Source organism: Phascolarctos cinereus, unplaced genomic scaffold (genome assembly GCF_003287225.1).
Source record: "Phascolarctos cinereus isolate Bilbo 61053 unplaced genomic scaffold, phaCin_HiC Scaffold_9;HRSCAF=440, whole genome shotgun sequence".
NCBI classification, from domain to species: domain Eukaryota; kingdom Metazoa; phylum Chordata; class Mammalia; order Diprotodontia; family Phascolarctidae; genus Phascolarctos; species Phascolarctos cinereus.
Window position 1 is genome coordinate 231,594,856 of NW_027556402.1, and position 26,260 is coordinate 231,621,115.

At 47.1% G+C, this 26,260-nt stretch overlaps 1 protein-coding gene across 1 annotated transcript in view; it reads right to left on the minus strand.

The window, feature by feature from the left end:
- Positions 1-26,260, minus strand: part of ABTB2 (ankyrin repeat and BTB domain containing 2) — a 193,733-nt gene that overhangs the window by 34,418 nt on the left and 133,055 nt on the right. The window contains exons 2-3 of the mRNA XM_020963910.2: positions 20,682-20,828; positions 13,401-13,614 (exon numbers count right to left, since the gene is read on the minus strand). Coding sequence (XP_020819569.1) covers positions 13,401-13,614; positions 20,682-20,828 — 361 coding nt within the window. The remainder of the gene's footprint in view (positions 1-13,400; positions 13,615-20,681; positions 20,829-26,260) is intronic.

Sequence of the window (26,260 nt, forward strand, 5' to 3'; positions counted from 1 at the left end):
TCCACCTCAAGGCTCAGAGCCCCAAGAAAGGAAACTCAAAGGGATGGGCCAAAGGAAATAGTTTATTTAGCAAGGTGCGGCCAGAAAGATGTTCACCCTCAACCCCCAATTATCTTTCCCTCTGACACACCCTCAGATGAAATCAACCTAATCACTGGGCTCATTTGCCTTCTGTACCATTCAAAATGGTCCAAAGAATCCTCCCCCCTACCTGATCTACTTTGCCAAACAACACAACCACCCACCACTCTTTCTTCACCACCGGTACGTGAACTGGATATTTTTCCGATGGTTTGGGATAGGGACAGAATTTCTTGAATGGCCTCAAACTTCCCCCCTGAAATGAAGGCCCAATCTTTTTTAATTAACAATATTCTACTGGTGGCCAGGTATAGCTATGGGTCACAGAATACTATAGTCTCTGAAACTGTAAAAGTGCTAATTACTCAGAGGACAGTGGAGAGGTATGTGGGTAGTGCATTTCAAGGGAAATCAAGGAAGGTCCCCAGTGGTGAACTTATGGGAAAGTAAGACTCTGAGTTGTACAGGATGGGTAGGCATGGATGTATCCATCAACGAGACCACTGATCCATCTGAGTATTTGGATTAACCATGACTCACCTGATTTGTACCATGCCTCATCCCTCTCCATTGAGGCCAATAAAGTAAGAGGGGATTTTTGGATGGGGCCATATTTATTCTTCCTGGGGTTAGAGTGGGAAGAATATTGGTCTTAGGATCATGGGATTTTTTTTTGAGAGGGGGAAGGCAGGGGAGGGAGTCTAGACCTACGATTTCATTGATATAGATATCTCCCAGCATGGAAACTACTTTCATAGTTATAGGAATTATATTAGAAAATTGCCTGGGTCACTCAGAGGTTAAGTGACTTGCCCCAGGAATGCGGTCTCATAGTCACACAGGCAAAACCTGAACCCATTCCTTTCAACTCCAAGATAGGCCCTCTATTCACTACCATGATGCCTGGTACTAGAAGATCATTATCTCAGAACTGAAAGGGATTTCGGAGGTCATCCAATCCAAGCCCCCAAGTGAGGAACTGAGGCCCAGAGGAGGGAAAGAGACTTGTCCAAAGTCACACAGCTAAGCAACAGAGGAGCCAGAATTGGAATCCGCATCCTTTAACTCCAAATATCTAGTATTTGTTCCAACTGCCTCAGGACCTAGGTTTGAATCCTGATGCTTCATACCTGTGAGACCTTGGGCAAGTCACTTAAACTCATTTGGCCTTGATTTCCTCATGGATTAAATGAAGAGCTTGGATTTGGTGAGCTCCAAGACCCCTTCCTGCTCTAAATCCGTGATCCCACGCTCCTGTCTGGCTCTATTCAAATCACTTCCCCTGTCTTGGTTCCAGGTTAGATGATATGATCACTGAAGTCAGGTCCCACCCAATTCTAGATCCTAGGATCCCAGATACTGCTAACATTTTCATGGACCATACTAACCACTGAATTAGTACATGTATCTGGGCTTAGGGTTACAGATAGGCAATGGGCTGGATACAGAACTGAATACAAGCAGATATGATTGTTATTAGGAAAAGGGGTATTGCTTTCCATGACTGTAAGCCTCTCTCTGCCACAAAAAAAAAAATATTTTTTATGCTGACATGCTTCCAGTGATGCTCTCTGGCTACAAAGTATGGAATAGAAGTCTTACAACTACAGATGACCAATGAAAGAGACGCGGTGGGTTAAAGCAGGTTTCTAAGCATATTGACAACAGCTATGTGTGTGAGAGAACACATTGTCCACAATTCTGTGTCACAGAAAGGACATATCTGAAAAGGACATGGGCTGGTCCTCCAGTGGGAGTAAGCAATGACATCTGGACAGCCCATGGACTGCACAGGGTATGAAAAGAAGGGCAGGAAGGCCTCCAGGCTCCCAGGTCAATGGAACTTCTTGGGAGGATCTTGGAGAAAGAGCCAGGCACGAGAATTGTGTGAATGGACAGTGAACAGAACCAGGAGGACAATGACCACAAGGGAGAGAAGATGCAAGGAAAACAATACTGAAAGACTTTGTTACACTGATCAGGGTAATGACCACACAGGAATGGATGAGAAAGCATACATCAAGTGCTTACTATGTGCTGGGGATATAAAGTGAAGACAGTCCCTGCCCTCAGGGAGCTTCCATTCTTTCATTGTTTTCGAGGGTTTTGAGAAGGTTTTTATAGAGTCATAGCATCTAGAGCTGGAGTTGGAAGGATGGCTACAGAGACCATTTAATCCAATTTCTTCACTTAATAGATGAGGAACCTGCCGTCCAGGGAGGATAGGTTTCTCAATCAGGGTCAGGAATAGGTTAGGAAGCATCAGAGGTGAAATTTGAACTAAGACAACACAGAGAAAAGAGTGATGTCTAAGGAAGGGAGAAGTCACAAGGATGGTGACAGGTGCCATGATGAAGTAGATTTGCAGTAGATTACAGGAGTATTGGCAATACTAATTGGATTACGGTTCCAGAATTTAAAAGTGTGTATGTGTGTGTGTGTGTGTGTGTGTGTGTGTGTGTGTGTGTGATGGCATGGAGTGCAGTAATATGGTAGCCAGGCTATTTGAGATAAATCCTGGCCTCAGACGACTAATTCTGACATAAAGGTAGTGAATTCCAGGTGTGGAATGAGGCATACAATTTCACACAGAGATAGCATGCCTATTTATTTTGCTTCTGAATTTATTTGTTTCGAGGCAGGGTTATGGGGGAGAGTGATTGCTGGAAGTGAGAGTTACATAAACAAAAAAGAGAATTGATAAAATATCAAAAGAAAAAGGAAGATCCCCACAGGAAGTGCACAGGATGGGGGACGGCTTGTGTGTGATCTGTATCAGGGCAGCCAGTCCCCACCCTGACGAGATCAGGAATCTGCCAAGTCCTTGAGTCAGAATGATTTAAGAAGGGCTCCAAAGCCCAAATAAACCATTTACTAGAACCAGTCTTGGAGGGACTTGAGTCTTTAGTTACTAGAGGTTACTAGACACCCTTGTGCCTCCACAGACAGTTCCTGTAAGAAGACTGAAAATCAGCGTGTGGTTACCCTCTTCCAGTCAAAAAGATAACTACTTCATGCAGCGCTCTTCCAACTGGAAAAACTTCCCTGGGAAAGCCTGATGGTCTGTGACTTCTCAGGGGCTCATCGATTCAGTAAATCAGGGTGAGAGATCTAGACGATGCCTAAGATCTGGGGTGGCCCGCTGTGGCACTGCCACCTCTGCAGGATGGGGAGGGGCCCCTATGGACCCACAAGCACCAGTACCCCCAGTCAAGTTGGGCCTTTACCACTGGGGATTGGGAAAGGCTCCGAGGCATCTTGTGGGTGAGATAACACAGATTCCAGTCAAGCCCACTGGGCAAGACGCCACCCTTTCTACCCCTTTCTCACACTGCTGGGAGTACTCCCAGCCAGCAGTGAGCCAGACCCCTCGTTTGGTTTCGTTAAACATGGCTGATAGATCAGAGGGTGTCAGCCTCACAGAGCAGTTAGCCCAGTGCCAGGCTGTATGGGGACACCCTTGCCCATGTGATCTCTGAATGGAAAGGTACAGAGCTGGCCTCTCTCCCTCAACCGCTCCCTCTCGCTGGGGCAAGCCTTCTTTCCCATCCCAGAGATTGCACCTGGGCTCTCTCTCCAGGGCTTTGCTGAGGTTCCCTGCTCACATTTATCCTCTGCTGTGGCCGGTAACAAACCTCAGGTCCCATTCTGATGCATGAGAGCCAGACAGGTGAGGCCCTCCAACCTTACTCAGAGTGGGCCCCCTCCCAGCTGCGGCTGACACTGCCCAGACCTCTCTGCTTTCAACAGGTGGGCTTAGGATGCTAAAGAAGTTCGGTGCCTGGGTTAGGATATTAAGCACATCAACTTGTTCCACCTGACAAGTATTGATGGTGCACCAAATGCGAATCTTGCGTCAAGTCTCCTATATTTAGGGTGTGAGGATGAGTATCAGTTGATTTAAAGTGGCCCAGTAGAATCACCTTCCCACACTACTGGGCCTCCAGGGTGAGAGTTCCTAGTCCCCCCTGGCTAAGGCCTCTTGGAGAAAATGGTAGACATAGGTATCCAAGGAGTTATGTCCATGTCCATGTGGGGCAACGCCCCTAAGACGGCACAGTTCAGAGCCAGTTATAGAACTGAAATCTTACAGATAGTTGGGCCACTTTGGTGAAATGAATAGGGAGTCAGGAAAACCTAGTACAAATCCTGCTTTTAGAAACTTACTAGCTGTGTGGCCCTGGGCAAATCACTTAACTGTTCCACATCTCAGTTTCCTTTCTTTAGAAAAAGACGGTTCAACTAGATGGTCTTCTAAGGCCCCTTCCAGGGCTGATTCCATGATTCTGTGACGCTAAAGGCCTGACTGCTCCTTGTCACATACACTTTTTCAACATTGTCCAAAAGTTGTCATGAGATAGGGAAAGAGGTCGTGGGGATGGAGACTTCCCACTCAACGAGAGGAATATTCTCAGTAGGACATGGGGAATAAGCCTTGTTGTCATCACCATCACAACATTGAAGGCTTATAGGCTTACAGCTGGAAGGGACCTTGGAACTCACCAAGTCCAGAAGGGAAACTGATCGTCATCATGGCTGTGCTTTACTTAATTAACCCTTTAAGGGCTGTACTATGTCTCAGGTTGGTGGTCTGATTATCCCCATTTTATAGATGAAGAGAATGAGGATCAGGGAGATGAAGTTAGTTCCTAGGGCTAGCCTCTGAGGCAGGATTTGAACCCAGGCCTTCCTGATTCCAAGTTTGGCACTTTGTCCACTCCAGGTGAGTTTTCTGTCTCCTCCGGCACAAAGCAAAGCCTTTTACTGACTTGGGGGCAGCTGAGCTACCTTTTCCTAAGGTCTTTTTCAGCTCCAGATCTATGATCTCGCAGTCCTATGAACTCGAATCCACAGCTGACTCCCTGACAGAGAAGAGGCTCAAACAGACCATTCCATCCACACGCCAACATCTGCATTCACAATCGCTTCTATACCATGGGCCAGAGGACCAGAAACCCAATAGAATAAGGTAAAGAAACAGGGCCAGGGGCGGCACTCAGCTGGGGGAAGGGAGAAAAGTTGACTTCCCATCTTTCTAATCTCATCTCTAAGACTCAGGGGTGAATCCCAAATTCCATCAGGTGTTTGCCTCCTGGAAATCCACAAACATTAAGGAGATGAGAACTGGTACAAGGCCTGCGAGGGTTGTTATTCAGAGATTTATCCTGCAGGAGGATTATCATTCTGACGAGGCACATAAGAGCAGGTGAGAAATCAGCCCAGTTTGGCTCCGACCAGCACAGGGATGCCCCCTTGCTATCCTCTAGGCCCCAGCCCTCCAGATCTTGGCCCTCCAGAGCCTCCTTTTTCTTTTTAAAATGATGATGATGATAATAATAATAATAATAAAATAATAATTGTCAGTTCCTTACAGTTGGGATTTCTGGCTGCCGGAGGGTCCCTTTAGAACTGTGGCAGAGCTGGAGACAAAGAGCATTGTCATGGCCACTGTGACAAAGCCCCCCCCAAAGCCCCAGGGCCCCACTGTTGCCAGCCCTCTCTCTTTCTCCCTGCCTGTCTCCAACAATAAGACAGGAAGCTGCACCAACCTAGCGGCCCCCCCAGCACAGCAGTCAGCAGTGGGGATGAAATCCTTTCCTTTCTCTGGGGCTGTCAACGTTTGGCACCAACTTCTTCCTCCGTCTAGCCCAGATCCCTTAATTCTTTCTTCCCAAGGAACTTGGCACTCAATACCCTTTGACTGGTCCTCACTGAGCTGCGGGTGATTAACAGATGGTGAAGTGGGTCCAGGATGGGTTAATGGCACAGCAGGGCTGGGGGAGAGCTGGAGATGACCGACTACAGTGGACCAATGAATCACATAAGCATTTATTAAGCACCTACTAGGTGCCAGGCAGAGAATGACAGCTATGACCACATTATCTCACATGGGGATTAAAGACGATAATTGTTACTTGTTGGTTGGTTTTGAGCCCAAATCTGTGATTTCATTGGGTTGTTGGGAATTCTATTACCAGTACAGACTGGCACCTGGTCTTTAACTCATACTCCTTGAGAGTTGTCTGGGACAGTGAGAGTCAGTAAATATTTATTAAGTGCATACTAGATGCCAGGCACTGGGCTAAGGGCTGGGGATACAAAGGAAGGCAAAAGACGGTCCCTGCCCTCAAGGAGCCCCCAGTCTAATGGGGAGACAACACGGAAATACAAACAAGATATGAACAGGATAAATTGGAGCTAAGGAATAGAGGGCTGATATGGGCATTAAGGGTGGGGGAGGGGGACTGGGAAAGGCTTCTTGTAGAATGTTGGATTTTAGCTGGGACTTGAAGGAAGCCAGGAGGCAGAGATGAGGAAGGAGAGCATTCCAGGCATGGGGTGACTTGTCCAAGGTCACACAGCTCTCGTGTTTAAGAGGTGGAACTTGAACCTGGGTCTCCTTGATCCTGGAGGGAGTCAACTCTCTGTGAGCTACATTACATCACACTATTTGGCATAGTAGATAGAGCTCTGGACTTGGAGACAGGAAGAATTGAGATTGAATCCTTCCTCTAATATTACATTTGTATGTCCATGTAGTCCATGTCCATACTACATGTAGGTCCATGAGTGTGAGTGTGTATACACACACACACACACACACACACACACACACACACACACACAAGGGCACTCGGTTGTCAAACCTGAAAAGCATCCTGGGACCCAGGCAGAGAGCAGGAGGCAATTACTTGAATATCAAGAATGGAGTACATTTGGTATGTTAAATACACATTAAATGTTCCTACAGTTTTCCATCCAAGAATCACAAGGAACTCTGCAAACCTCTAGTAAGCACAGTGGAAAGGGCACCAGGCTTAGAGGCCTTTTCACCTGTCTGAGCCTCGACTATAAAATAAGGGTATGTAGGGTACAGGGAAGTGACCATTAATGCCTCTTCCAGTGCCAACATTCTTTATGGAGGCAGCATGGCAAAATGGAAAGATCTGGAATTAGAAGATCTGGGTTCAGGTCCTAATCCTGCTATTTCCTAGCTAAGTGGCCCCGGGCGAGTCACTTAACCCAAGTCACTTAACTTGAGAAAATTAAAGGAAAGACTCATAATTGTTAAGTAAGAACCCTCCTGGCTCTACAACTTTCTGAGTCTTCCAATTAGATGGATGACCTTGGGAAAATTAGTTCCTTTTTCTGGGTCTGTTTCATTAGATGAATTGGGGAGGGATGAACTAGATGATAATTAATATTCTGTCTCTGGTTTAGAATTCAGTGTTTTGATCAAGGTGGTAGGGTTCTATAAATCACATTGATTTCTCCAAGGGCAACTAGAGTGGGTGGTGGTTCAGAGATAAGGTGTGTAGAGACCTCAGGTATCTCCGTTCTTAACCCCCCTGCTCTTCCAACCTGTGGACCATATTGCTGCCAATTTCAAAGAGAGGTCAACGTAGTCCTCTCCTGTTCCTGCCTCACCAGGGTAGGTCTCCCTGCTATCGGGACTAAGGCCTATAAACAGACCATTTCTGAAATTTATGGGTTTGCCAGGCTGGGGAATACTCTGAAACACTACAGTTAATTCACTCAAACACCATCCTCGTCTCTTAAGCTTGCATTTTTGAGTAAACAGATGGAGATTTAATGCACAGAATGGGGGAAAAAAACCAAGAGGAAAAAGCTTAATGTGGCAAATCTTCTTGAAATGGTATTTAAGGGAGACAGAACAAAGCCCCGGCTGCTATCATTTCCACATTTGATAAGAAATCACTTTTGCAAGCTGAGCAAAAAAAAAAAAGACGAATAATCCTAAGTCTTCTGACTTAACATACTGCATTCTGTAGGTCTTTCTTCCTTATGTTGAGCACCTGTCCTGACAGAGAGGTGCCTCCCTAGCCCTTGCAAGGTACAGGACCAAGGCAGAAGTCTCTTCTGGCTAGTGTGGAGGCCCAGGCAACTGTCTAGGTCTTCTCTGAGAAGGTGGGGAGGAAGGCCCTTCCAGCAAGGATGGGCCCAGCTAGTCTTCATCCTACTCATTGTTCAAAGTGCATAGATTTTGCATTTACTTAATTGCATACATGCGGTCCTTCCCTGAGAGACTGGTACAACTGTCTTTGAACACAGAGACTGTTGCATTATTGTGTTTATAGGCCCAGAGCCCAGCACCGTGCCTGGCACAAAGGAGGCGCTTAATAAATGCTCTCGAATTGAATCAAGTGCCCAGGAATCTGCCAGCCCAAGGGAAAGTTCACTTCTTTGCCAGATGGCCAGGCTAGGATAGCCCCTGTATCACCCTGGCCGAAGGAGGCCTCCTTCCTGAGCTGGCGCTAAGAGCTGCCCTCAGTGTGGTGGGGGAGGCCCTGATCACTAAGAATAGTCCTCAAGTGAGTGCCCAGCCTGAACTTGTCTGGTGGAAATGCGCCAGCCAGCCTTCCCTGTTCCCAGGCAGGCAGAGGCTAGGAGGAGGTGCGGGGTGCGGGGAGTGGGGAACGAAGGGGTGGGTGCAGCCGGAACCTCGAGCCTGGGCTCCTCACTGCCTTCTCCTGCTCAGATAAAGGGCCCAGGGGGAAAGGGAACTGGAAGCATAGGGATTAGGGGAGATGGAGTACAAACCACAAAAGCCACCATGCTGCCCTGCTGGGGATGTAATGGGGGTAGGACGCCCTGGTCCCAGAGCTGGACCAAGGGCAGCTCATCTCCTGGCTAAGCTCTGTTCTCACGACCTCAGCTGCAGCACCGACTCCCGAGGCCAAGGGCCTCCAGTATTTGGGCGCCTCCAGCCAGGAGGCTCAGATCACTCAGCTTCATCAGTCAGAACTGGAAGAAGGAACCCTGGAGGTCATTTGGTCCAGTCCCCTTATTTGGCAGACAAGGACACTGAGAGCCAGGAAGGTGAAGTCACTTAGGATTCCAGCACACGAGCTAGGAGGGATCTCAGAGGCCACGTGGGCCAACCTCAGTCTCCTCATCTGTAAAATGAGGGAATTGGACTAAACGCTTCTAGGGTTCCTTCTTCCAGCTCCAAATCTATGCTTCTAAGTCACTTCTCTGCAGCCTCAGTTCCCCCATCTGTAAAGTGAAGGGTTAGACAAGATCTGCATCCTGGGCCATCTCCAGTCATCCTGATGAATATCTGGCCACTGGACCCAGATGGCTCTGGAGGAGAAAGTGAGGCTGGTGACTCTGCCCAGCCCTCCCTCACTTAAATCTGATTCAATTGTACGTCATGGCATCACCTCCCTGATGTTGTGGTCCTCTTTGAGAAAGAAGGGCAAACCACACAACCCGGACAAGATGACATCTGAGGTCCCTTCCAGCTCCAAATCTAAGACCCTATTAGACCTACCAGAATTTCATACTACAAAAGAATGAGCCCAGTGTCCTCTATGGAGCAAGAGAAACCAGGGCTTGTATGTGGCAATGGAGGGATCACCACGAGTACTAAGAAATTGTCAAGCTCTCTTATTTTCCCTTTTCCTTCTCCTTAATCCAAAGTCAGGTCTTGGTTTAACTAGACCCCATGTCTTCCTCCTACTGAAAAATTCCCAGATCCACTTCCCCCAATGTCCCCACACTGTGGGAGCTCCCCGGCAGGTCTGATGCAGGGAGTGACTCGGGGATGGATGAGGGGGTGTTGGGGGGTGGGGGCAGAGCCTGAGAAACAACCACCCTGATGGGTTCTTGGACGGTGGCAGCCTGGCAGCTGCCACCCAATCCCAGGGAAGCCCACGGGCGCAGCTACTCCAGAAGGCTGAGGTTTCTCTGCTTGAGACTATGACAGAGGCCCTCTGGAATGACACCTGGTGAGGTCTGTGCCCGCAGGCACATGAGGATCCGAGATGATGAGAATCTGTTTACTCACTGTCTCAGCACTGGGGAGCTTTGCCCAACGTCAGGATGAGAGAGAGGATGGGGGAGTGGAAAATAGCAAGAGATCACAGGTCTCTCCAATCCGGTCTCTGCCCCTGAACTGGCCTTTTCCCCTCAGTGTGGCTCGTGAGCTGGTTGGCCTCCTACTATTCCAGTAGCAAGAAATCCCCCTCCTTTCCTTAGGAGGATGTAAACTCCTTGAGAGCAGGGACTGTTTTGTCTTTGTGTCTCCATGGCAGCACACAGTAGGCACATAATGGATGCTTGTGGAATTGTATACATGGTCAGACTCAGTTTGTGCATTGGTTAACTTTGCTAAACTGCTTCTTTCTTTTTTTAATTCACCGATACAAGGGATGGTTCCCAGGGCAGGGAAGAGGGAAGGCTATTTGGAACCTGGGATGACATATACTCTAAGGAGTAAAGGAAATCAGTGTTTGTGCTCAGAAATGGAAGGGTCACCATGAGCAGTGACTAGGAAATCACCAAGCTCTCATAGTTTTACTTTTTCTTCTCCTTGATCTAATGTCAGAAGGTCCTGGTTTAAGCTAGGCCCCAAATCTCCCTCCTACTGAAAAAGTCCCAGATCCACCTCTCCTCACATCTGACTCTACCCTTGCAGGTTTGATGTTTAAAAGATATCTCTATCTCTATCTATCTATTTAGATATTTTTTTTAAAAAAATCACCACTGTTAAAATGCTTCTCCAGACTCTCATTCTTCATGGGCCTCCCCCAACCCTCCTTCAGAGGTCTCTTGGGCTTCTATATCATTCCGGTCACTTAGAGCTTTACTCCAAGAGTGCTCACTCTGGCCAGGCCCGAGCATTTTAGTGAAATTGGGGCCTGGCTAGAACCTTGCACGGTCATTCATGCCCCATATCCCTCCAGGCAGGACCATGACTCTCCCTCGGCTGAGAGGTGGGCTTCTGCTCTCTTCCTTAAGCCTTCTAGAAAACATCATTCCCCGTAGTATCGTCTTCTTCCTTCATACTCTGTGGCTCCCAGGCAGAAAGGTCTTGTCCCCCAACCCCCACCCTACCTGCCAGCCTTCTTTCTGCTTTACTACAGAGGCTATTACCTGTAGGGCAGGGGCTGTGACCATGCCTTGGTTTTTGATTATGCTCAATAAGAGAAGTCAGCATCCAGAAAGCATCCTGTGTGGGTGACGGGAAGGTATCTGTAGTCTCCACTTTCCCAGGCTATCGAGGGTTCGCTGGTGCAATAGGTAGGCAGGGCCCAGGCGGAGTTGGAATGTCCAAAGGGAGGGGACCCAGGACCCACCCAGCTTCTTGCTCCTATCACAATCATGAATGGTCAGTTCTTTGCCATGGGCCCAAGCCCTGGGAGAGATCAGGCCTAGGAGCTCTGTGTTCAGCTCTGGCTTCATTCTTCTGCACAGGCCACAGAACTTGTCTTCAAACCAGACCGACTGGGAGGCCCCTTGAGCTGCTGCTATCAGTCTAGAAGAGGCTCCCTCATTGGGCAAGCTATAGTCTGAGGGTTGCCCCACTTTCTGAAGAGGCTGTAGAGAAAGCGCTTCACTCACTAGCCATCATCTCTTACTGGGACAAGAAGGAGTAGGTCTGGTGCAAAGAGTGGATTTAGAGAGATGGTTGGGGTAAAAACCAGATAGGTCTTAGCCATGACATAGAAGATGAGTGAGTTTCCTCACACTTCCCAGATACTAAGTCTCTCTCTCTCTCTCTCTCTCTCTCTCTCTCTCTCTCTCTCTCTCTCTCTCTCTCTCTCTCTCTCTCTCTCTCTTCTCTCTCTCTTTCTCTGTCTCTCTCTCTCTCTCTCTCTCTCTCTCTCTCTCTCTCTCTCACACACACACACACCCCCTGTGTTTGTATACAGTGTGCTGTGGGAACACTGTGTCATGTGTGCATGTGTGCGTGGGGGTGGGGGTATTCCTCAAAACAGGAAATGAGTGATCAGAGTTTCAGGCAGTGTGTGTTTTCACAGTTATTCAGGCTGTGCTATATAACTCACATGGACTCAGTGGAATGGGTTGATGGTAATGATGATGGGGGCAGAGGACAAAACAGATCTCTTCCCTTAAATGGGAGCGATTAGTGGGCTAGACGTCTGTTCCACCAGCAGATATTTGGAACCACAGCCTCAGATCCCCATTGGGATTGACTCAACCCTTCTGAAGTGAGAGGGACTTAGGAGAGGTCCTGGCTCTCTACCCTTTCCCCTGACTGAGTCAAAGAATCATCCCATTTTCTTTCTACGGCCAAGAGGGCTGGGGTTTCCCCACATGGCTTTCCGCCGCGACTGAAACCTTTAGGCTCAGTGCTTTGACCGGGGTTGGGGAGTTAGTCACCCAGATAAAAAAGAACCTTCTTTACCACATTGAGAGATTGCCCCTACAGACAGTGTTGGCTAGTAAACGGGGGAGGGAGAGGGACTCCTCCAGGCCACCAGAAGACAGCTTGCTCACCTGGAGATTTCTAGGTGCTCTCATTTTAGGGCCAAAATCATTCTTTTTAAACATTGTAATTTCCCATGTGCCTGTCACTTGACGACTCACAGAAAATACCTCGATTGCAAATGTGTGTGTGCGACATACAGGGTGGGGTGTGTGTGTGTGTATACATATACATATGTGTGTTTTCAAACTCATATGTAAAACCATACATACACACCCCAATCTATCTCAAGTACTAAGCCCAGTCTATAAGATATGGGTTCTTAACCTGGGGCCCCTAAGGGATCTGTGGATCAGATTTCAGGCAGGGAGCAGTCTGTGAACTAGACGCTAGAAAAAAAATTACTTTATTTTCACTAATCTCTAACTGAAACGTAGCATTTCCTCCAGTTGTTGGGAGATCTCTACGGTGTTTCCTAGCTATAAACCCTCTGGCTTTATGATGCCATCTATATAAAAGAGCAGCCTCTCCGCTGTGAGAAGCACCCTTGACATCACTTCCCACTTCCAGGCTGGACCCTGTCCATCAGCAACCAGGTGTTGGTCGCGTGAATGGGATTGGGGTAGGATATACACCAGGAAAAGACTTTGCTAATAGAAAGCGTTCTGATTCTTTGAATTTCCCATGAATCTGGCTCTTAAGGCCTTGTAGCTGACCCATCCTCGAGTAAGGGAAAGTACTGAGCACTGGAAGAGAGGAGATCTGGGTTCTAGTCCTGATTTTGCCAGCTAAGCCCATGAGCAATGATGGACCATTTTGTACCTCTGTTTCCTCTCTTTCTAGTAAATCAGGAGATAACCTCCAAGTCCCTTCCAATTCTAGCATTCTATGATTTTGGATCCTAAGTTACACCCATTCTGAAAATTTAGCTACACATCCTGGCTGGGCCCCGAGCCATCTTGGACCGCCAACTTTAGCCCCTGCCTGGGCTCACATGTGCTTTGCGGGAAGGCTCTGGCCCCTTATCCAGCTCAGTTCGCCAACAGGCATCCCCTTGAGTGCCGCATGCACGACCCTCACACCCTCCCCCTCCCCCGTGCCCATTCCTCGCCAGCTTTCCTACCGTTCGTTGTTCAGGGTCATTCGTGGCGGGTCCAGGTTGGGGTTCTCCATGGACTCCATCTGTGGGCAGCGCAGGAAGTAGTACAGCGTGTGGAGGGCATCGGGAGACCAGGTGATGGGCTGCTGCGGCTGGCGGGCCTGGCGGGCTGGGCTGGTGCCTGGGCACAGAGGATGGTGGCATTGCATGTGATGCATAGCCCGGGAGACCAAATCACCTGCAGGGAGTTGGGGGAGGGGGAACCCAAGAGAGAGCGGAGAAAGGGGAAACAGAATCTGAGTTTTCATGCCACGTGCTTCATTTCTCCTTTAGATAAAGGTTCTTGGGCTGCTATGAGAAAGAGCTTCCTTCCAGCCCTAATTATTATTTACCCCCAGAGCTAAGAGGCGAGGGTGAAACTGACATCTAGACACACAACACCAATTAGGTTTGCCTTTCACTTATAGTCTTGACTTAACAGCTGAATTAAACACTTGGCAGGGCCAGAGGTCTCCTCCAGAGCTTATGCTAATATGGTTTCTTTTTCATCATCCTGGCTCCCTCCTTGCCCTGGCAGGGTTTCCTCCATCTCTTTTAGGGCTAAGGAAATTCATTGCTGCCTCTTCATATTCATTCATTCATTCTCTCTCCCACTCTCACTCTCACTCTCTCTGTCTCTGTCTCTGTCTTTGTCTCTCTCTCCTCTCTCCCTCTCCCTCTCCCTCTCCTCTCTCTCTCCCTACCTAAAGGAGGTTTAGGTCTCTGGCTACCAACAGAGGTCCCATCAGACTTGCACATGGGGGTGTAGGCAGCTGAGGGACAGAGCCCACAGTCTCTGTACCTGGGAAATGGGTGCCTTTGGCAATTCAACTCAGTGGAAGGAACACCAGATTTGACGAGTAGGACCTGGCTTTCTGTAGCTTACTACCTCTGTGACCTTAGGCAAGTTGGGTTAATTTCTCTGGGCCTCAGTTTCTTTACCTATAAAATGAGGAGGTGGGATTAGATTGACCTCTGAGGTCCTTTCCAACTCTAAATCTAATGTTCTCTGTGTTCAAATCTAAATCTATGAGCCCTACTCTGTTTCTTACTACATTAGGCAAGGGACCTCAATTTCCTTCTCTGTAAAGTGAGCGGGTTGGACTGAATGATCTCTAAGGCCTTTTTGAGCTCTAAATCCTGTGATATGTGCCCCTTGGTAGGTTCTCAAACCCTTCAATTCCCATGACCTTTGTTGATTTTCAAACTGCACCCCCCCCCTCCAACTTTCCCCAAGCTAAGTACAGGAAATCTCCCTTCATTGTATGCCTGGTGACAATACTGAGAAAGGATGGGACCAAAATAGCTCTGGGCACCTGCAGGCACCTCAGCTCTGGGAAGGCTGGGAGTGGGAGGTGGCAGCCCTTGGGTGTTCCGGGTGGCCCCTTCTCTGACCCCTACAATTCTGAAGAATTCAGTAGTTTCTTCAGCTTTGTCCACAGAAATGCAGGCATAAGGAGGTCTGAGGCAGAGAACAGAAGAGCGATAAGGATCAGTTGCATCCCTTTTGAATTTTCGAACAGAGAACATGAGGGCTTCATATCAGGATTGGGGGAGTGTTCAGTCCTGGATTCTGTCCCTGAATGTCATAAGATCACAGCTTTAAAGCTGGAAGGGCCCTTAGAAGCCACCTAGTCCAAGCTCCTTCACTTTTCAGATGAAGAAATGGAGGCAGGTGCTATGTCTTGTCCAAGGCCACACAAGGAATAAATGGCTGATCCAGCATTAAAACCCAGATAAATCTTAATTTAGCTCATTCACTGGAGTTGGACATTTAGCTCCTGGTAGAATCAATTCACTCTTAAATCTAAACTCTGGATAAGGAAGGTATATTTATTCTTCCAGCACTCCTGAAGATCACCTTTGGATTAGGCAGAGTTGCTGCTCATGGGTTTTGATGGAGGCAGGGAATGTTGATGCCTGCTGGATGCCTGAAGAGTTGAGCACAGCCACCTCAACCCCCAGCTGATGCCCCAGCATCCCTCTGGCAGCTCAGCTCTGGACTCATTTCCTTCAGCCCCAGCTGAGAGTATTTGGGGATCTATAGTCACAAACCCCAGCATGCCTGAGTGGGCCCAGGGTAAGAAAGGGGTGAGGGGAGGAAGCCACCTTCGTCAGAGGCCTGGGATACAAACACTCACTTGTGTTCTAGGAGAATCTGAGGAGTGTTAAAAGGAACATTTAAAGGGGAAAAAAACCCCACAAATGAAAGCAGGTTACAGAATTAATAACAAAACCACCCAGCTCTGGGTCAGGGGCTGATACTCATTAGCACACAGATGATGGAGCTGGAGAAAGAACCGCCAGCAGCAGGTCTTACCTACCCCATCCCCTTTTCTTCTTTGAAAAAAAAAATCACAAAAACCAACCTCGGAAAATGCAAATCACTCTGGTTAGTCCAAGCCCCAGAGTATTTTAAAAATTACACTTCTCTCCTTCTCAATTCTCATTTGCATGAGAGTCTCCTTTTGGAAGCCAAGTGCACAAGGAGGTTGTTAAACAGCAAGGTCGGGCCCTACCCTCCAGCCTCCCAGGGCTGAGGCGACTTGCTTCATCAACCTCCTGGCCAGGCTCACTTGCTTCTCAGCCTTCCCCCTCTGCGTGGCTCTCTCTCAGCTGCAATAAGTTGAAACCTGGCTCCTGTTTCTCCCAGCCCAAATGTCATAACTCTTGGCAAAGCCACAGGAAGGAAAAAGCCAATAGCATCAGATGAAAATCGTGTCGAAATGGCATTTCAAAGGCACAACAAAAGAGAATTTTTTTAAAAAAAAATTGTTATTGGAGGAGAAATCTTTGGCAGCCTCCAGCCAAAATCCAGAGGGCAAGATTGGGAACTGCGGCAACTTCCAAAGGTCTTCCTGAAATATAGAGCCAAGCCATTTTTACTTCTCTGGACCTCAGTTTCCTGACCTGTAAAAACAAACTGGTTTCTTTAGAGGACCATTCCACCTTTAAATCTACGATTCCATGAAAGGGGCTTGAAAAGCCAAGTGGGACCTGAGGAGCTTCTGAAGACCACCCAAGGTTGGTGCCTCATAAACCCTGCTAACACCTCCAAATGGATGAGAAGGAGCCCAGGCCTGCCTGGGCAATCTCCAAGATTTCAAACAAGGACACGAATGCTCTGCTGCCAGCACTGACTGGCTTTCGCCACCCTGGCATCTTCTGGACTGTCTGTCTGCTTGGTCGAAGAGACAAGAGCAGGCTTCTAAGTGTTCTCTCACCACATGTTTTTCCTTACTTACTAGAGCCTTTTTCTCAACTTCTCATTAGCCCAAAGACCCAAGACTCAGCATCCCAGATGGGATTAGAAGAGGAATAATAATAGCTAACATTTACATAATGCCTATTATGTGCCAGGCCCTTCTTGATCCTCACAACAACTCTGGGAGGTAGGGCCATTATTTTCCCCATTTTACTAATGAGGAAACTGAGGCGAAGAGAGTTAAGTGACTTGCCCATGGTCACACAGCTGGTAGGTGTGTGAAGCCCCATTTGAACTCAGGTCTTCCTGACCCCAAGCCCAGGGCTCTATCCACCGTGCCACCTAGCTGCCCTACAGGATTCAGAGCTTAGAGGTCATCCAATTTCACCCTTTCCATTTACTGAGCAGGAAACTGAGGCCCAGAAAGTGGAAACAACTAGAAACTGCAATAATAGTAATAAAAATGATGATGGTAATGGTTAATACTAACAAAAATGGCTTTTATTTATAATATGCCTCAAAGTTTGCAAAGCCCTGAGCTGGGACCTGAACCCTGGAGGCCAACTTTGAACTTAGACTTTTTTCCACTACATCCCCCTTTCTCAAGGTGAAGCCCAGAGACAGATGCCAATGAATGGGGAGGAAGGGGAGGGACTCTTTCCCCCCTTCGCCTTTCCCACCAATTAACCATCCAAAGCCTTATGGTCAGGATTCCTCCAAGGTCCACGCCAGACTTTTCAAACCTCTTCATGAAACAGCAAATAAAAAGAGCTACCAGTGTAGTGGAATTGAGAGCAGTCCTCCTTCATCCTGACTGCTGGGGAGTTTTTTTTTCCCATTTCTCTTTTTCTTCTCTTCCCCTCCCCCTCTCCATCTTGTCAAGTTTTCCCAGGTGGGGAGGGGCGAAGAACAAAGCAGCCTTCCGAGTTTCCTCTGCAGTGGGACCCATACAGAGCGATACTTCTCAACCTGTCTGGCAGGCTCCGTAAGGTGCAGACATTCAGGGAGCTAATGAACGTCAAAGCCTTCTCGGGCGCATTTAGGGACCAGCTGTTAGCAAAGAGCCGAGTATCATCGGCCTCATTCTGTTCTTTTTCTCTCGGCAGCCTGCTCTCATGGAGGCGTACCTCCCGGTACCACCTCCTCCTCCTGGCTGGGACCAGACAGGGGTGGGGGGGTCAGATGGATCCAGGCTTTGGGGGGGGGCGAGGGAAGAGGGATGGTCAGAGGCCAGCTACCACATCAAAGCGTCTTCTCTGCTGCCTGTGATGAGTCAGGATGGCTGCAGCGTGATGGAAAAGCATTTACCAGGCGCTTAGGAGGTGCCAAATATCGTGTTCAGTGCTGGAGACAGAAACAGAAAATCAAGAGTTCCTACTCTTGAGAAGCTTACACTTTAATTGGACGATTCTACACATACACAGAAAGCAGGGCTCCTGTGTGCAGATTACCGCAGATGGAATGGCCAGGGAGGCATTTAGGTAGGAAAAACAGCAGGGTAGAGGGTAAGGCCCCAAGGACCTTAGAGAATAACGAAGGGGATAGATGGTCCCTTACCAAGAAGATAGTGGGGGCAGCTAGGTGGCGCAGTGGATAGAGCACCGGCCCTGGAGTCAGGAGGACCTGGCCTCAGATACATAACACAAACTAGCTGTGTGACCCTGGGCAAGTCACTTAACCCCATTGCCTAGCCAAAAAACAAAAACAAAACAAACAGACAAACTCCCTCCCCCCAAAGAAGATAGTGGGTCCAAGGGTCAGAGTGGAGTGGGGTTCTACAAGAGATATGGCCATGGAAGTTGGCATTGAGCTAACATGTGCCTGTTAGGAACCAGGTAAAGGGCTAATGAAGGTTGGTTGGGAAAGGAAAGGTCAGCAGCTGGTGCCAGTCTGTCTTCTGGCTGACCACTGGGCAGATACCAAGGACTCCACAAGAGACAAGTGGTACAAATGGTGAGGAGGAGGTGACAGAATGATGGAGGTACGTCAAAACCACTGGGAAAGCCAATGGAAGCCAGACCCTCCCTTCCCATGGGCCCTTTTCCCTCCTTCCCTCTTCCCCATGAAGGCCATGGGTGTGGCAGCTGCACAGGAGAAGGAATTATGTTTGATTCCATCCCAGATCACAGTGACCCAAAGAATGCCAGTGTCTAGATCATGGCAGCATTCATGGGGCAGGACTTTCCACAGGCACGGGAAAAGGACAGGCAGGGTAATGTCGTGGAAAGCTGCTCGGGATTGCAATGAAAAGACCTCGGTATACATCTAGACTCGGACTAGACTAGGCTTGCTGTGTGGTTTGGGGGAAAATCAACCTACTCAATCTGTTTCCACATCTGTAAAATGTAACAACAACAACAGTGATAGTAGTAGCTAACATTTGTTGTATTAATAATCTATCCTTAATACAGTTAATTAATATAATTGTTAATAACAAATATTTAGATAGCACCCTAAGGTTTTCAAAGTGCTTTCCATATATGATGTCATTTGATTCTCACAACAACTTTGTGAGACAAGTCCTTCTTTATTTTTATTTTTGATCGACTCTATGATTTAATTGGGATAGGGAGCTCCCAGTGAGGAGCTCCCTTTTGCAATGTAGATCCACACCTTTTCCGAAACTTATAGTTCTACAGCATTGACGGGAGGACATCAAGATGTTAAATTACTCACCCGGGGTCACGCTGCTATATTCATCTGAGATGAAATTTGAACCCATATCCTGAGTCTGAAGCCAATTCTCTATCTGCTAAGCCAAACTGTCTTTATGAGACAAGTAAGGACCCATAAGGAAACAGGGGCTGAGAGAGGTTAGATGATTTGCCCAGGGTCACATGGTTAGTGGGAATCAGAAGCCAGACTGAATCTACATCACTTAGTCAATAAATGTGAAGCGCCTCCTATGTGCCAGGCACTGTGCTAAGTGCTGGGGATACAAAGAGAGGCAAAAGCCAGTTCCTGCCTCAAGGAGCTAACAATCTGATGGGACAGACAGCAAGCAAACAACTATGTACAAACACATACAGTCCACTGGGACTACTTGACTCTCAAGCGCTATCTGACTGTGAGAGCTGGGTAACGTCACCAGTCGTTTTCGAAAATGAAGGGCAAACAACAGTCTAAATGTGAGTGATGAGTATCACGACTACTACTGAGCAGTAAATGCCAAGTGTCACGGACAGGCTGTTGACTGGGATTGGAGGCGCCACTGGTGGGGAAATATTTGTTGTTGACAAAGGTCACGATGGAAAGAAATTCCTTGCTGGAATCCCAACCCGCTGGGCCCTATTCCTCCCATTCTTTATCACAACCAGGGCCATCCGAGCTGGGAGACTGGAGTTTTGCTCCAGAACTGCCATTAGTATATGACCTTGAATGAATCATTTTCTTTCTCAGGGAAGGGGGAAGAAAGAAGAGAGAGAGGGAGAGGGAGAGGGGGAGAGACAGAGAGACAGAGACAGAGAGAGAGAGAGAGGAGAAGGGAGAGAGAAGAGAGAAAGAAGAGGAGAAAGAGAAAGGAGAGAGAGAGAAAAGAAGAAGAGAAGAGAGAGAGAAGAGAGCTGAAAAGAGAGGAGAGAAAGTCAAACCCTGAAGAACCACAGAGCTCGGCTGTTCACAGTGAAAGGGCAGGAATCCATCACAAGCTTGCAGACCGGCAGCCCGACCTGACGGAGAGGGTAATGGAAAGGCCCTGCCTCAATACTGCTTGGTTGGTCACTTCTTTGTGCCCCGAGCACACCCATCCACTACTTCTCCAGTCCTCAGCTGCCCTAATGATATCACTGGGGTGAATTCATACAGAGATGGGGAGGTGATTTATACATAGACATTGCTCAATTAAGTGGGACGAGGACGAGTGAGAGCTATGTTTCACCACCTCCCAAATTCTCACAGCCTTGGCTTTGCTGCTGGAATGGTGATGATTCAGTGGAAAATATTCCTTAGGCCAGGGGGAAGTAAAGGAGGAGGAGGAAGAGGAAGAGGAAAAGAAGGCCATTTTCCAGTGTCTGTCCCTCTCCCCTGTTACAGTCATGCCCACCAGGCCGCATGAAACTCACTCAGTTCAGAGATGCTCCCAACGCAGGTTGCCAGCAAGGACTGCTCTAACGTCCGGAGCTCCAGCTGGGCGTAGGCATCGGCGCGCTCATCATTGCCCAGGGAGCCATCATTGTAAGGGCTGAAGTAGGCAGGCAGGGAAAGGACACCTAGGGAGGAAAGAAGTGGGATGGTTACAAACTGGAGGGTGGGGGTGGGGAGAAAAGGGATAGGGAGCCAAGAACCCACGGTACAGGGTCTCAGTGCCCAGTGAGACCTCCGAGGGCAACCAGATGAGCACATGCCTCGATAAATCTCCTCTGTGATGTACCCGACAAACAGTCATCCAGTCACCATTTAGTGAGGGGAAATTCACTACTTCTCAAGGCTGCCCATTCCATGTCGGGACGGTGCCAACTGCTGGCTCACGCTCCTTTAAATGTACTCCTTTTCAGTTTCCAGCCATTGTCCCTAATTCTGTCTGACAGCGATGAGCAGAGTGAGTCCAATGCCTCTTCTGTGCGACAGCCCTGTAAATATCTGAAGACAACTATCATATCTGCCCCCAGTCTTCTCATCATTCATTCATTCAACAAGCATTTAATAAGTGCTTACTACAGGCCAGGCAGCATTCTAAGCACGAAGGGTACACAGGCAAAACCATGGTCCCTATATTGGAGGAGTTTGTGGACACAGCCTTTCAGGGGTGGCCCGACTAGGGCAGAGTACTGAGGAGCTACTGACTCTCTACACGCTATTCTCCATACCTGCCATTCAATTTCCTATCTGTGCCTTTCCCTAAAATACTTTCCCTGCTTACTTTCATCTCCCTTCTCTTTATTATAATTTTTTTTGAGGCAATTGGGGGTAAAGTGACTTGCCCAGGGTCACACTGCTAGCGTCAAGTGTCCGAGGCCAGATTTTAACTCAGGTGCTCAGCTGTCCCTCCTTCCATCTCCTTTCAAGCTTCAACTCAACGGCCACTTTCCATAAGATGCCTTTCCTGACACCTCCAGTTTTGTTCACACTATATTTTTTACATCTTGCTTCCTTCCAGTAGAATGTAAGCTCCCTGAGGGCAAGAACTGATTCACTTATATCTTAGTATCCAGAAAAAGTGGCTAACACACAGGCTTAAATAAATGCTTGCCAAACACTTAACTGCCTATTATATCTGTAAGACCTAGCATGGCACCTAGCACACAGTAGGTGCTCAATGTTTCCTGAAGTGAATGAGGCCATCAGCTATGGGGCTGACACATTTAAACCAACATTGGCAATTGCTTTTAGTGTATTTTTATATGAACCTATTGTCTCCCCATAAGATTACATTACAAGCTCATTGCAAGTGGAGATGGTTTCATCCTATTTGTAACCTCAGCGGGTGGCCCAGAGGTGTGCTTGTTAGCCGACTGATTGATACTTACAGAGCACTGAGTCAAAGGAAACGAAGGCCCCTCTTTGGGACCGTACTTTGGTGATGCAAGCAGAAGCCGATACCAGCTTCCATCCCACAAACCCCAAAGGGTCATTTCCCTTCATGTCTGCAGGATTTCCCAAACCTTCTGCTCTCCTCTCCATGCCAGGAAGGGAGAAGATCAACCCTACAAAAGCCTTTGGAAAAGGCCACTGGGCATGTCTGATTTTTATTTGGATGACCCAGAGGCACACACATTGCTGCCCAAGAGGAACCTGTCCTCAAGCATCCAGTGTGGCACCTTGCTAAATGAAGAAAATGTAACGTGAGCCTGGATTAAGATGACTAGTAGATGCTTAAGAGCTTTGGCCCCATAGACATCTAGAACAGAGTCTTCCCCTTCTGTACAATCCATGCCACTCTCTCCTCTACCCCTCTGCCCAAAGATTCTAGAAGGTACATCATTATTTATAGCAATTCACTACAGTTTTTTTTTTAATCCACACCACTTTTTGAGAGAGCAGGAGATTTCCTGGAATATTGCCAAGATGGGTTTGGAAATCTCAGTTCCCAGGTATCACTGAGTACCACCAATGACATCCAGGATTCTTTTGAACCACTAGAGAATCCATACATCTGAGTAATGCATTCTAAACATTTTAATGGACTGCTGCTATGATAAATACCCAAGCCTCCTTGAGGCCCTAGTCTCATATCCTGACTCTATGGGAACCTTGAGGTCCTTCCCTAGCTCTTGTGACATAACCACATCTTCATCCTTCTGCTATCTTCCTAAACAACCCTTGGTAGAACTTTTGTTTCCCCAGCTTTGAGGGTTCAGTGGAAGTACAGCTTCAATCCTGCCCTGCTCTCGGTCCAGATCTCCCTGGTTTGCTCCACGTCAGCTCTGCCATTGTGCATTGGCCCAATCCTGTCTTGGTTGGGCCAGGGACTGGGTATAATGCTATACACCTCTCCAGCCCCTCTTGCTAGAAACAGATCCGTTCACGTCCTGCTCGGATTTGGCCAAGAATGACATCAGGCACTTCCTAGAAGTCTCTTTCCCTCAGAGAAGGGCTCGCTCTGGTCCCCCAGGGGTTTTGAGCTCTCCAGCGCTGTTCCCTAAAAGAGAAGCTGTTGCAGCCAGCTGTATAACCAGAATAATTAGGAACTGGCAAATTAAAACAAACTGAAAGAAACAACAGCAACAACCCCAAATCCCAGTGCTGGTTAGCCCCTAAACCTGAAAATGCAAACTTACAGTCGGTCCAGCCAGACGGAGCAGTTCCTACACACCTCTAAGCTGTCCCATGCACACCCTGTCGCCATGTCTTTTCTGTGTAATTCTAAACAACAGCACTGGTGAAATGTGGATAAAATTTACAGCCATTAGGGCAGGAGAATGGGGAATTCAGCTGATTTGTCAAAGGATTCACACAGAGCCACAGAATTCTAGTAGATTCTAGAAATAGAAACTGGTCATCTATGCTCATAATTCTTCCCCTTTCCCCAATCACTACCCCTTCCCCCAAAGGGCTCTCACTTCATACTATCAGGAAAATAACGGTTATGGCATAAATCAACATTTGACCCGAGTTTCAATTTCTCCTTCTGTCAAATGAAGACGATATCTGCAGCACCTCCATTCCAGGGTTCTTTACCAATTGAACTAAGATTTGTAAAATGCTTACAACAGCAATCACTAATTGACCCAAGCCTCCTCCAGTCCCTGGTGTCAGATAATTACAAAAGGGTAGCGGAAACCTGTTCTTCAAGGAAGCCCCCTTCATTTCCTCCCCATTTCTTCTTTTGTTGTATGTAACATTAGCCCATGTTCTCCCTGGTTCTCAGTGGTGAGGGCAGAGAGCTGCCCACGGTCCCTCAAACATCATCTGAGCATCCCCAGCTAAACCTCAGTTTGTCCAGACAGGGCTCAGAGAAAAGGGTGCCTGCAAAAATAGACTTTTCACAATGAACCAGATAATTTTTCCTAGAAATTTTGTCCATCTTAATATCCCATTTTATTCTACTAGTGATAGAAGGAAAAACATCTTCCTCTCTTGCATTATTTATTAAAAATGGGGATGAGAGCTACGGTATCCACCTTATAGGGCCATTGTGAGGCACTCTGTCAGCTTGAAACAGCCGACACATTTAGGTTTAATTATTTTATTTGTTATTAATATTTCCATGTTGCTTTTTGTATTATTATTGGTCTTGGGATCGCAGATCTTGAGCTGGAAGGAACCTCCGAGGCTATCCAGGCTAAGCCCTTCATTTTACAGATGGGGAAACTGAGCCAAGTGACTTGCCCAAGGTGACAAAGGTGTTAAGAGTGATATTCTATAGACTTGCTTATACCTACCATAAAATCAAGAAAAAACACGTGCACCTAAATATAGCTATTGTTGTTAGTATTATTATGAACATAATTATTATAATTAATTATTTCATTCTTTGTCTTTGTATCCCCAGCACCTAGAACAGTGTCTGATGCATAAAAGGTCCCTAATAAATACTTAGTGACAGATTGGTTGGTTGATGCGGGGATAAGCCTGAGACGGAAGGTGAGAGGTGATGCGTCTTTCTGCTGTTCAGTTGTTTCAGTCCTGTCTGACTCTTTGTGACCCCATTTGGGGTTTTTCTGGCAAAGATGCTGGAGTGGTTTGCCATTGCCCTCTCCAGATCATTTGATAGATGAGGAAACTGAGGCAAACAGGGTGAAGTGACATGCCCAGGGCCACACAGCTAGGAAGTGTCTAAGGCCAGATTTGAACTCAAGTCCTCCTGACTCCAGGGCTGGTGCTTTATCCACTGCACCACCTAGCTGCTCCTAATTTAGGAAGCAACTTTTTGCTTAAATCCCCCCAAATTGGTAAAGGACAGCAAAGGTAGCTCATCTTACCCAGTATCTCTGAAGTTAAAGCTGGGCATACAGGAAATTACTTTTATTTCCCTTTAGAAGAAATTTGGCTGGCATTCCCTTCCCCCACCTGTTTTCTTAGAAGCATGATTCTAGGGTAGGGTAGGGCCATAAGCTTCTGAAAATAAAAATTATACTGCCCCACTAAATGGTTTCCAAATAGTTCATGTAATCTAATCCCTTTTATTTTTTCTTTTAAAAACAGGGTGCAAATGTTTCCATTCTCAGAACTGGGACTTTATAGTAGGTGCTTTTTTTCTTTCTTTTTATAAGCAAACCTATGTACACTCCTCGTACATTAGCCATGCACTGAAGGGTGACTTTTTCCTATGCAACCCAGGTCAGAGTTTAAGGATATCAAAGATTTAGAAGAAACTCCATCTGTTTAAATCTCTCCTGCCAATGCAAACCCAAAGGAGATTTCTTTTTAAAGAGGAGGGTGAAGAAAAGAGGGAAAAGAAAAATAGGGAAGTTTGGCAAAAATATGCCTGGTTGTGTATGAGTAAGCCATGAAGGTTGAAGTGAGGTACAATGGAAAGGGCACTGAGTTTTGACTCAGAGCAGCTGGGTTCAAATTCAGCCTCTGACACTTATTAGCTGTGTGATCCTGGACAAGTCACTTAACCTATGTGTAGTCTCAGGTAGCTCCCTAGGGCTTTGCTACTAAGTCATAAACTGGTTGCCATATGTGGTGATGGAGTAAATTCCTATAATTTCCAGCTCCTTTGTGCATTCTTTTTTCCCTCTACTTAATAGTATTTTATTTTTTCCAATTACATGTAAAGATAGTTTTCAACATTCACTTTTATAAGATTTCGAGTTCCAAATTTTTTTCTCCCTTCCCCCTCCCCAAAACAGCAAGCAATCTGATACAGCTATACATATGAAATCATATTAAACATATTTCTGCATTAGTCATGCTATGAAAGATCAGAACAAAAGGGGAAAACCACGAGAAAGAAAAAACAAAAAAAAATAGTATGTTTCAATCTGCCTTCAGACTCTGTAGTTCTTTCTCTGGATGTGGATTTTTTCCATCATGAGTCTTTTGGGATTGTCTTAGATCACTGCATTGTTCAGAAGAGCTAAGTCAATAATTGATCATCACACAGTGTTGCTATTAACTGTGTACAATGTTCTCCTGGTTCTGCTCACTTCACTCAGCATCAGTTCATGTAAGTCTTTCTAGGTTTTTCTGAAATCTACCTACTCATCATTTCTTAAAGCATAATAGTATTCCGTTACACTCATATACCACAACT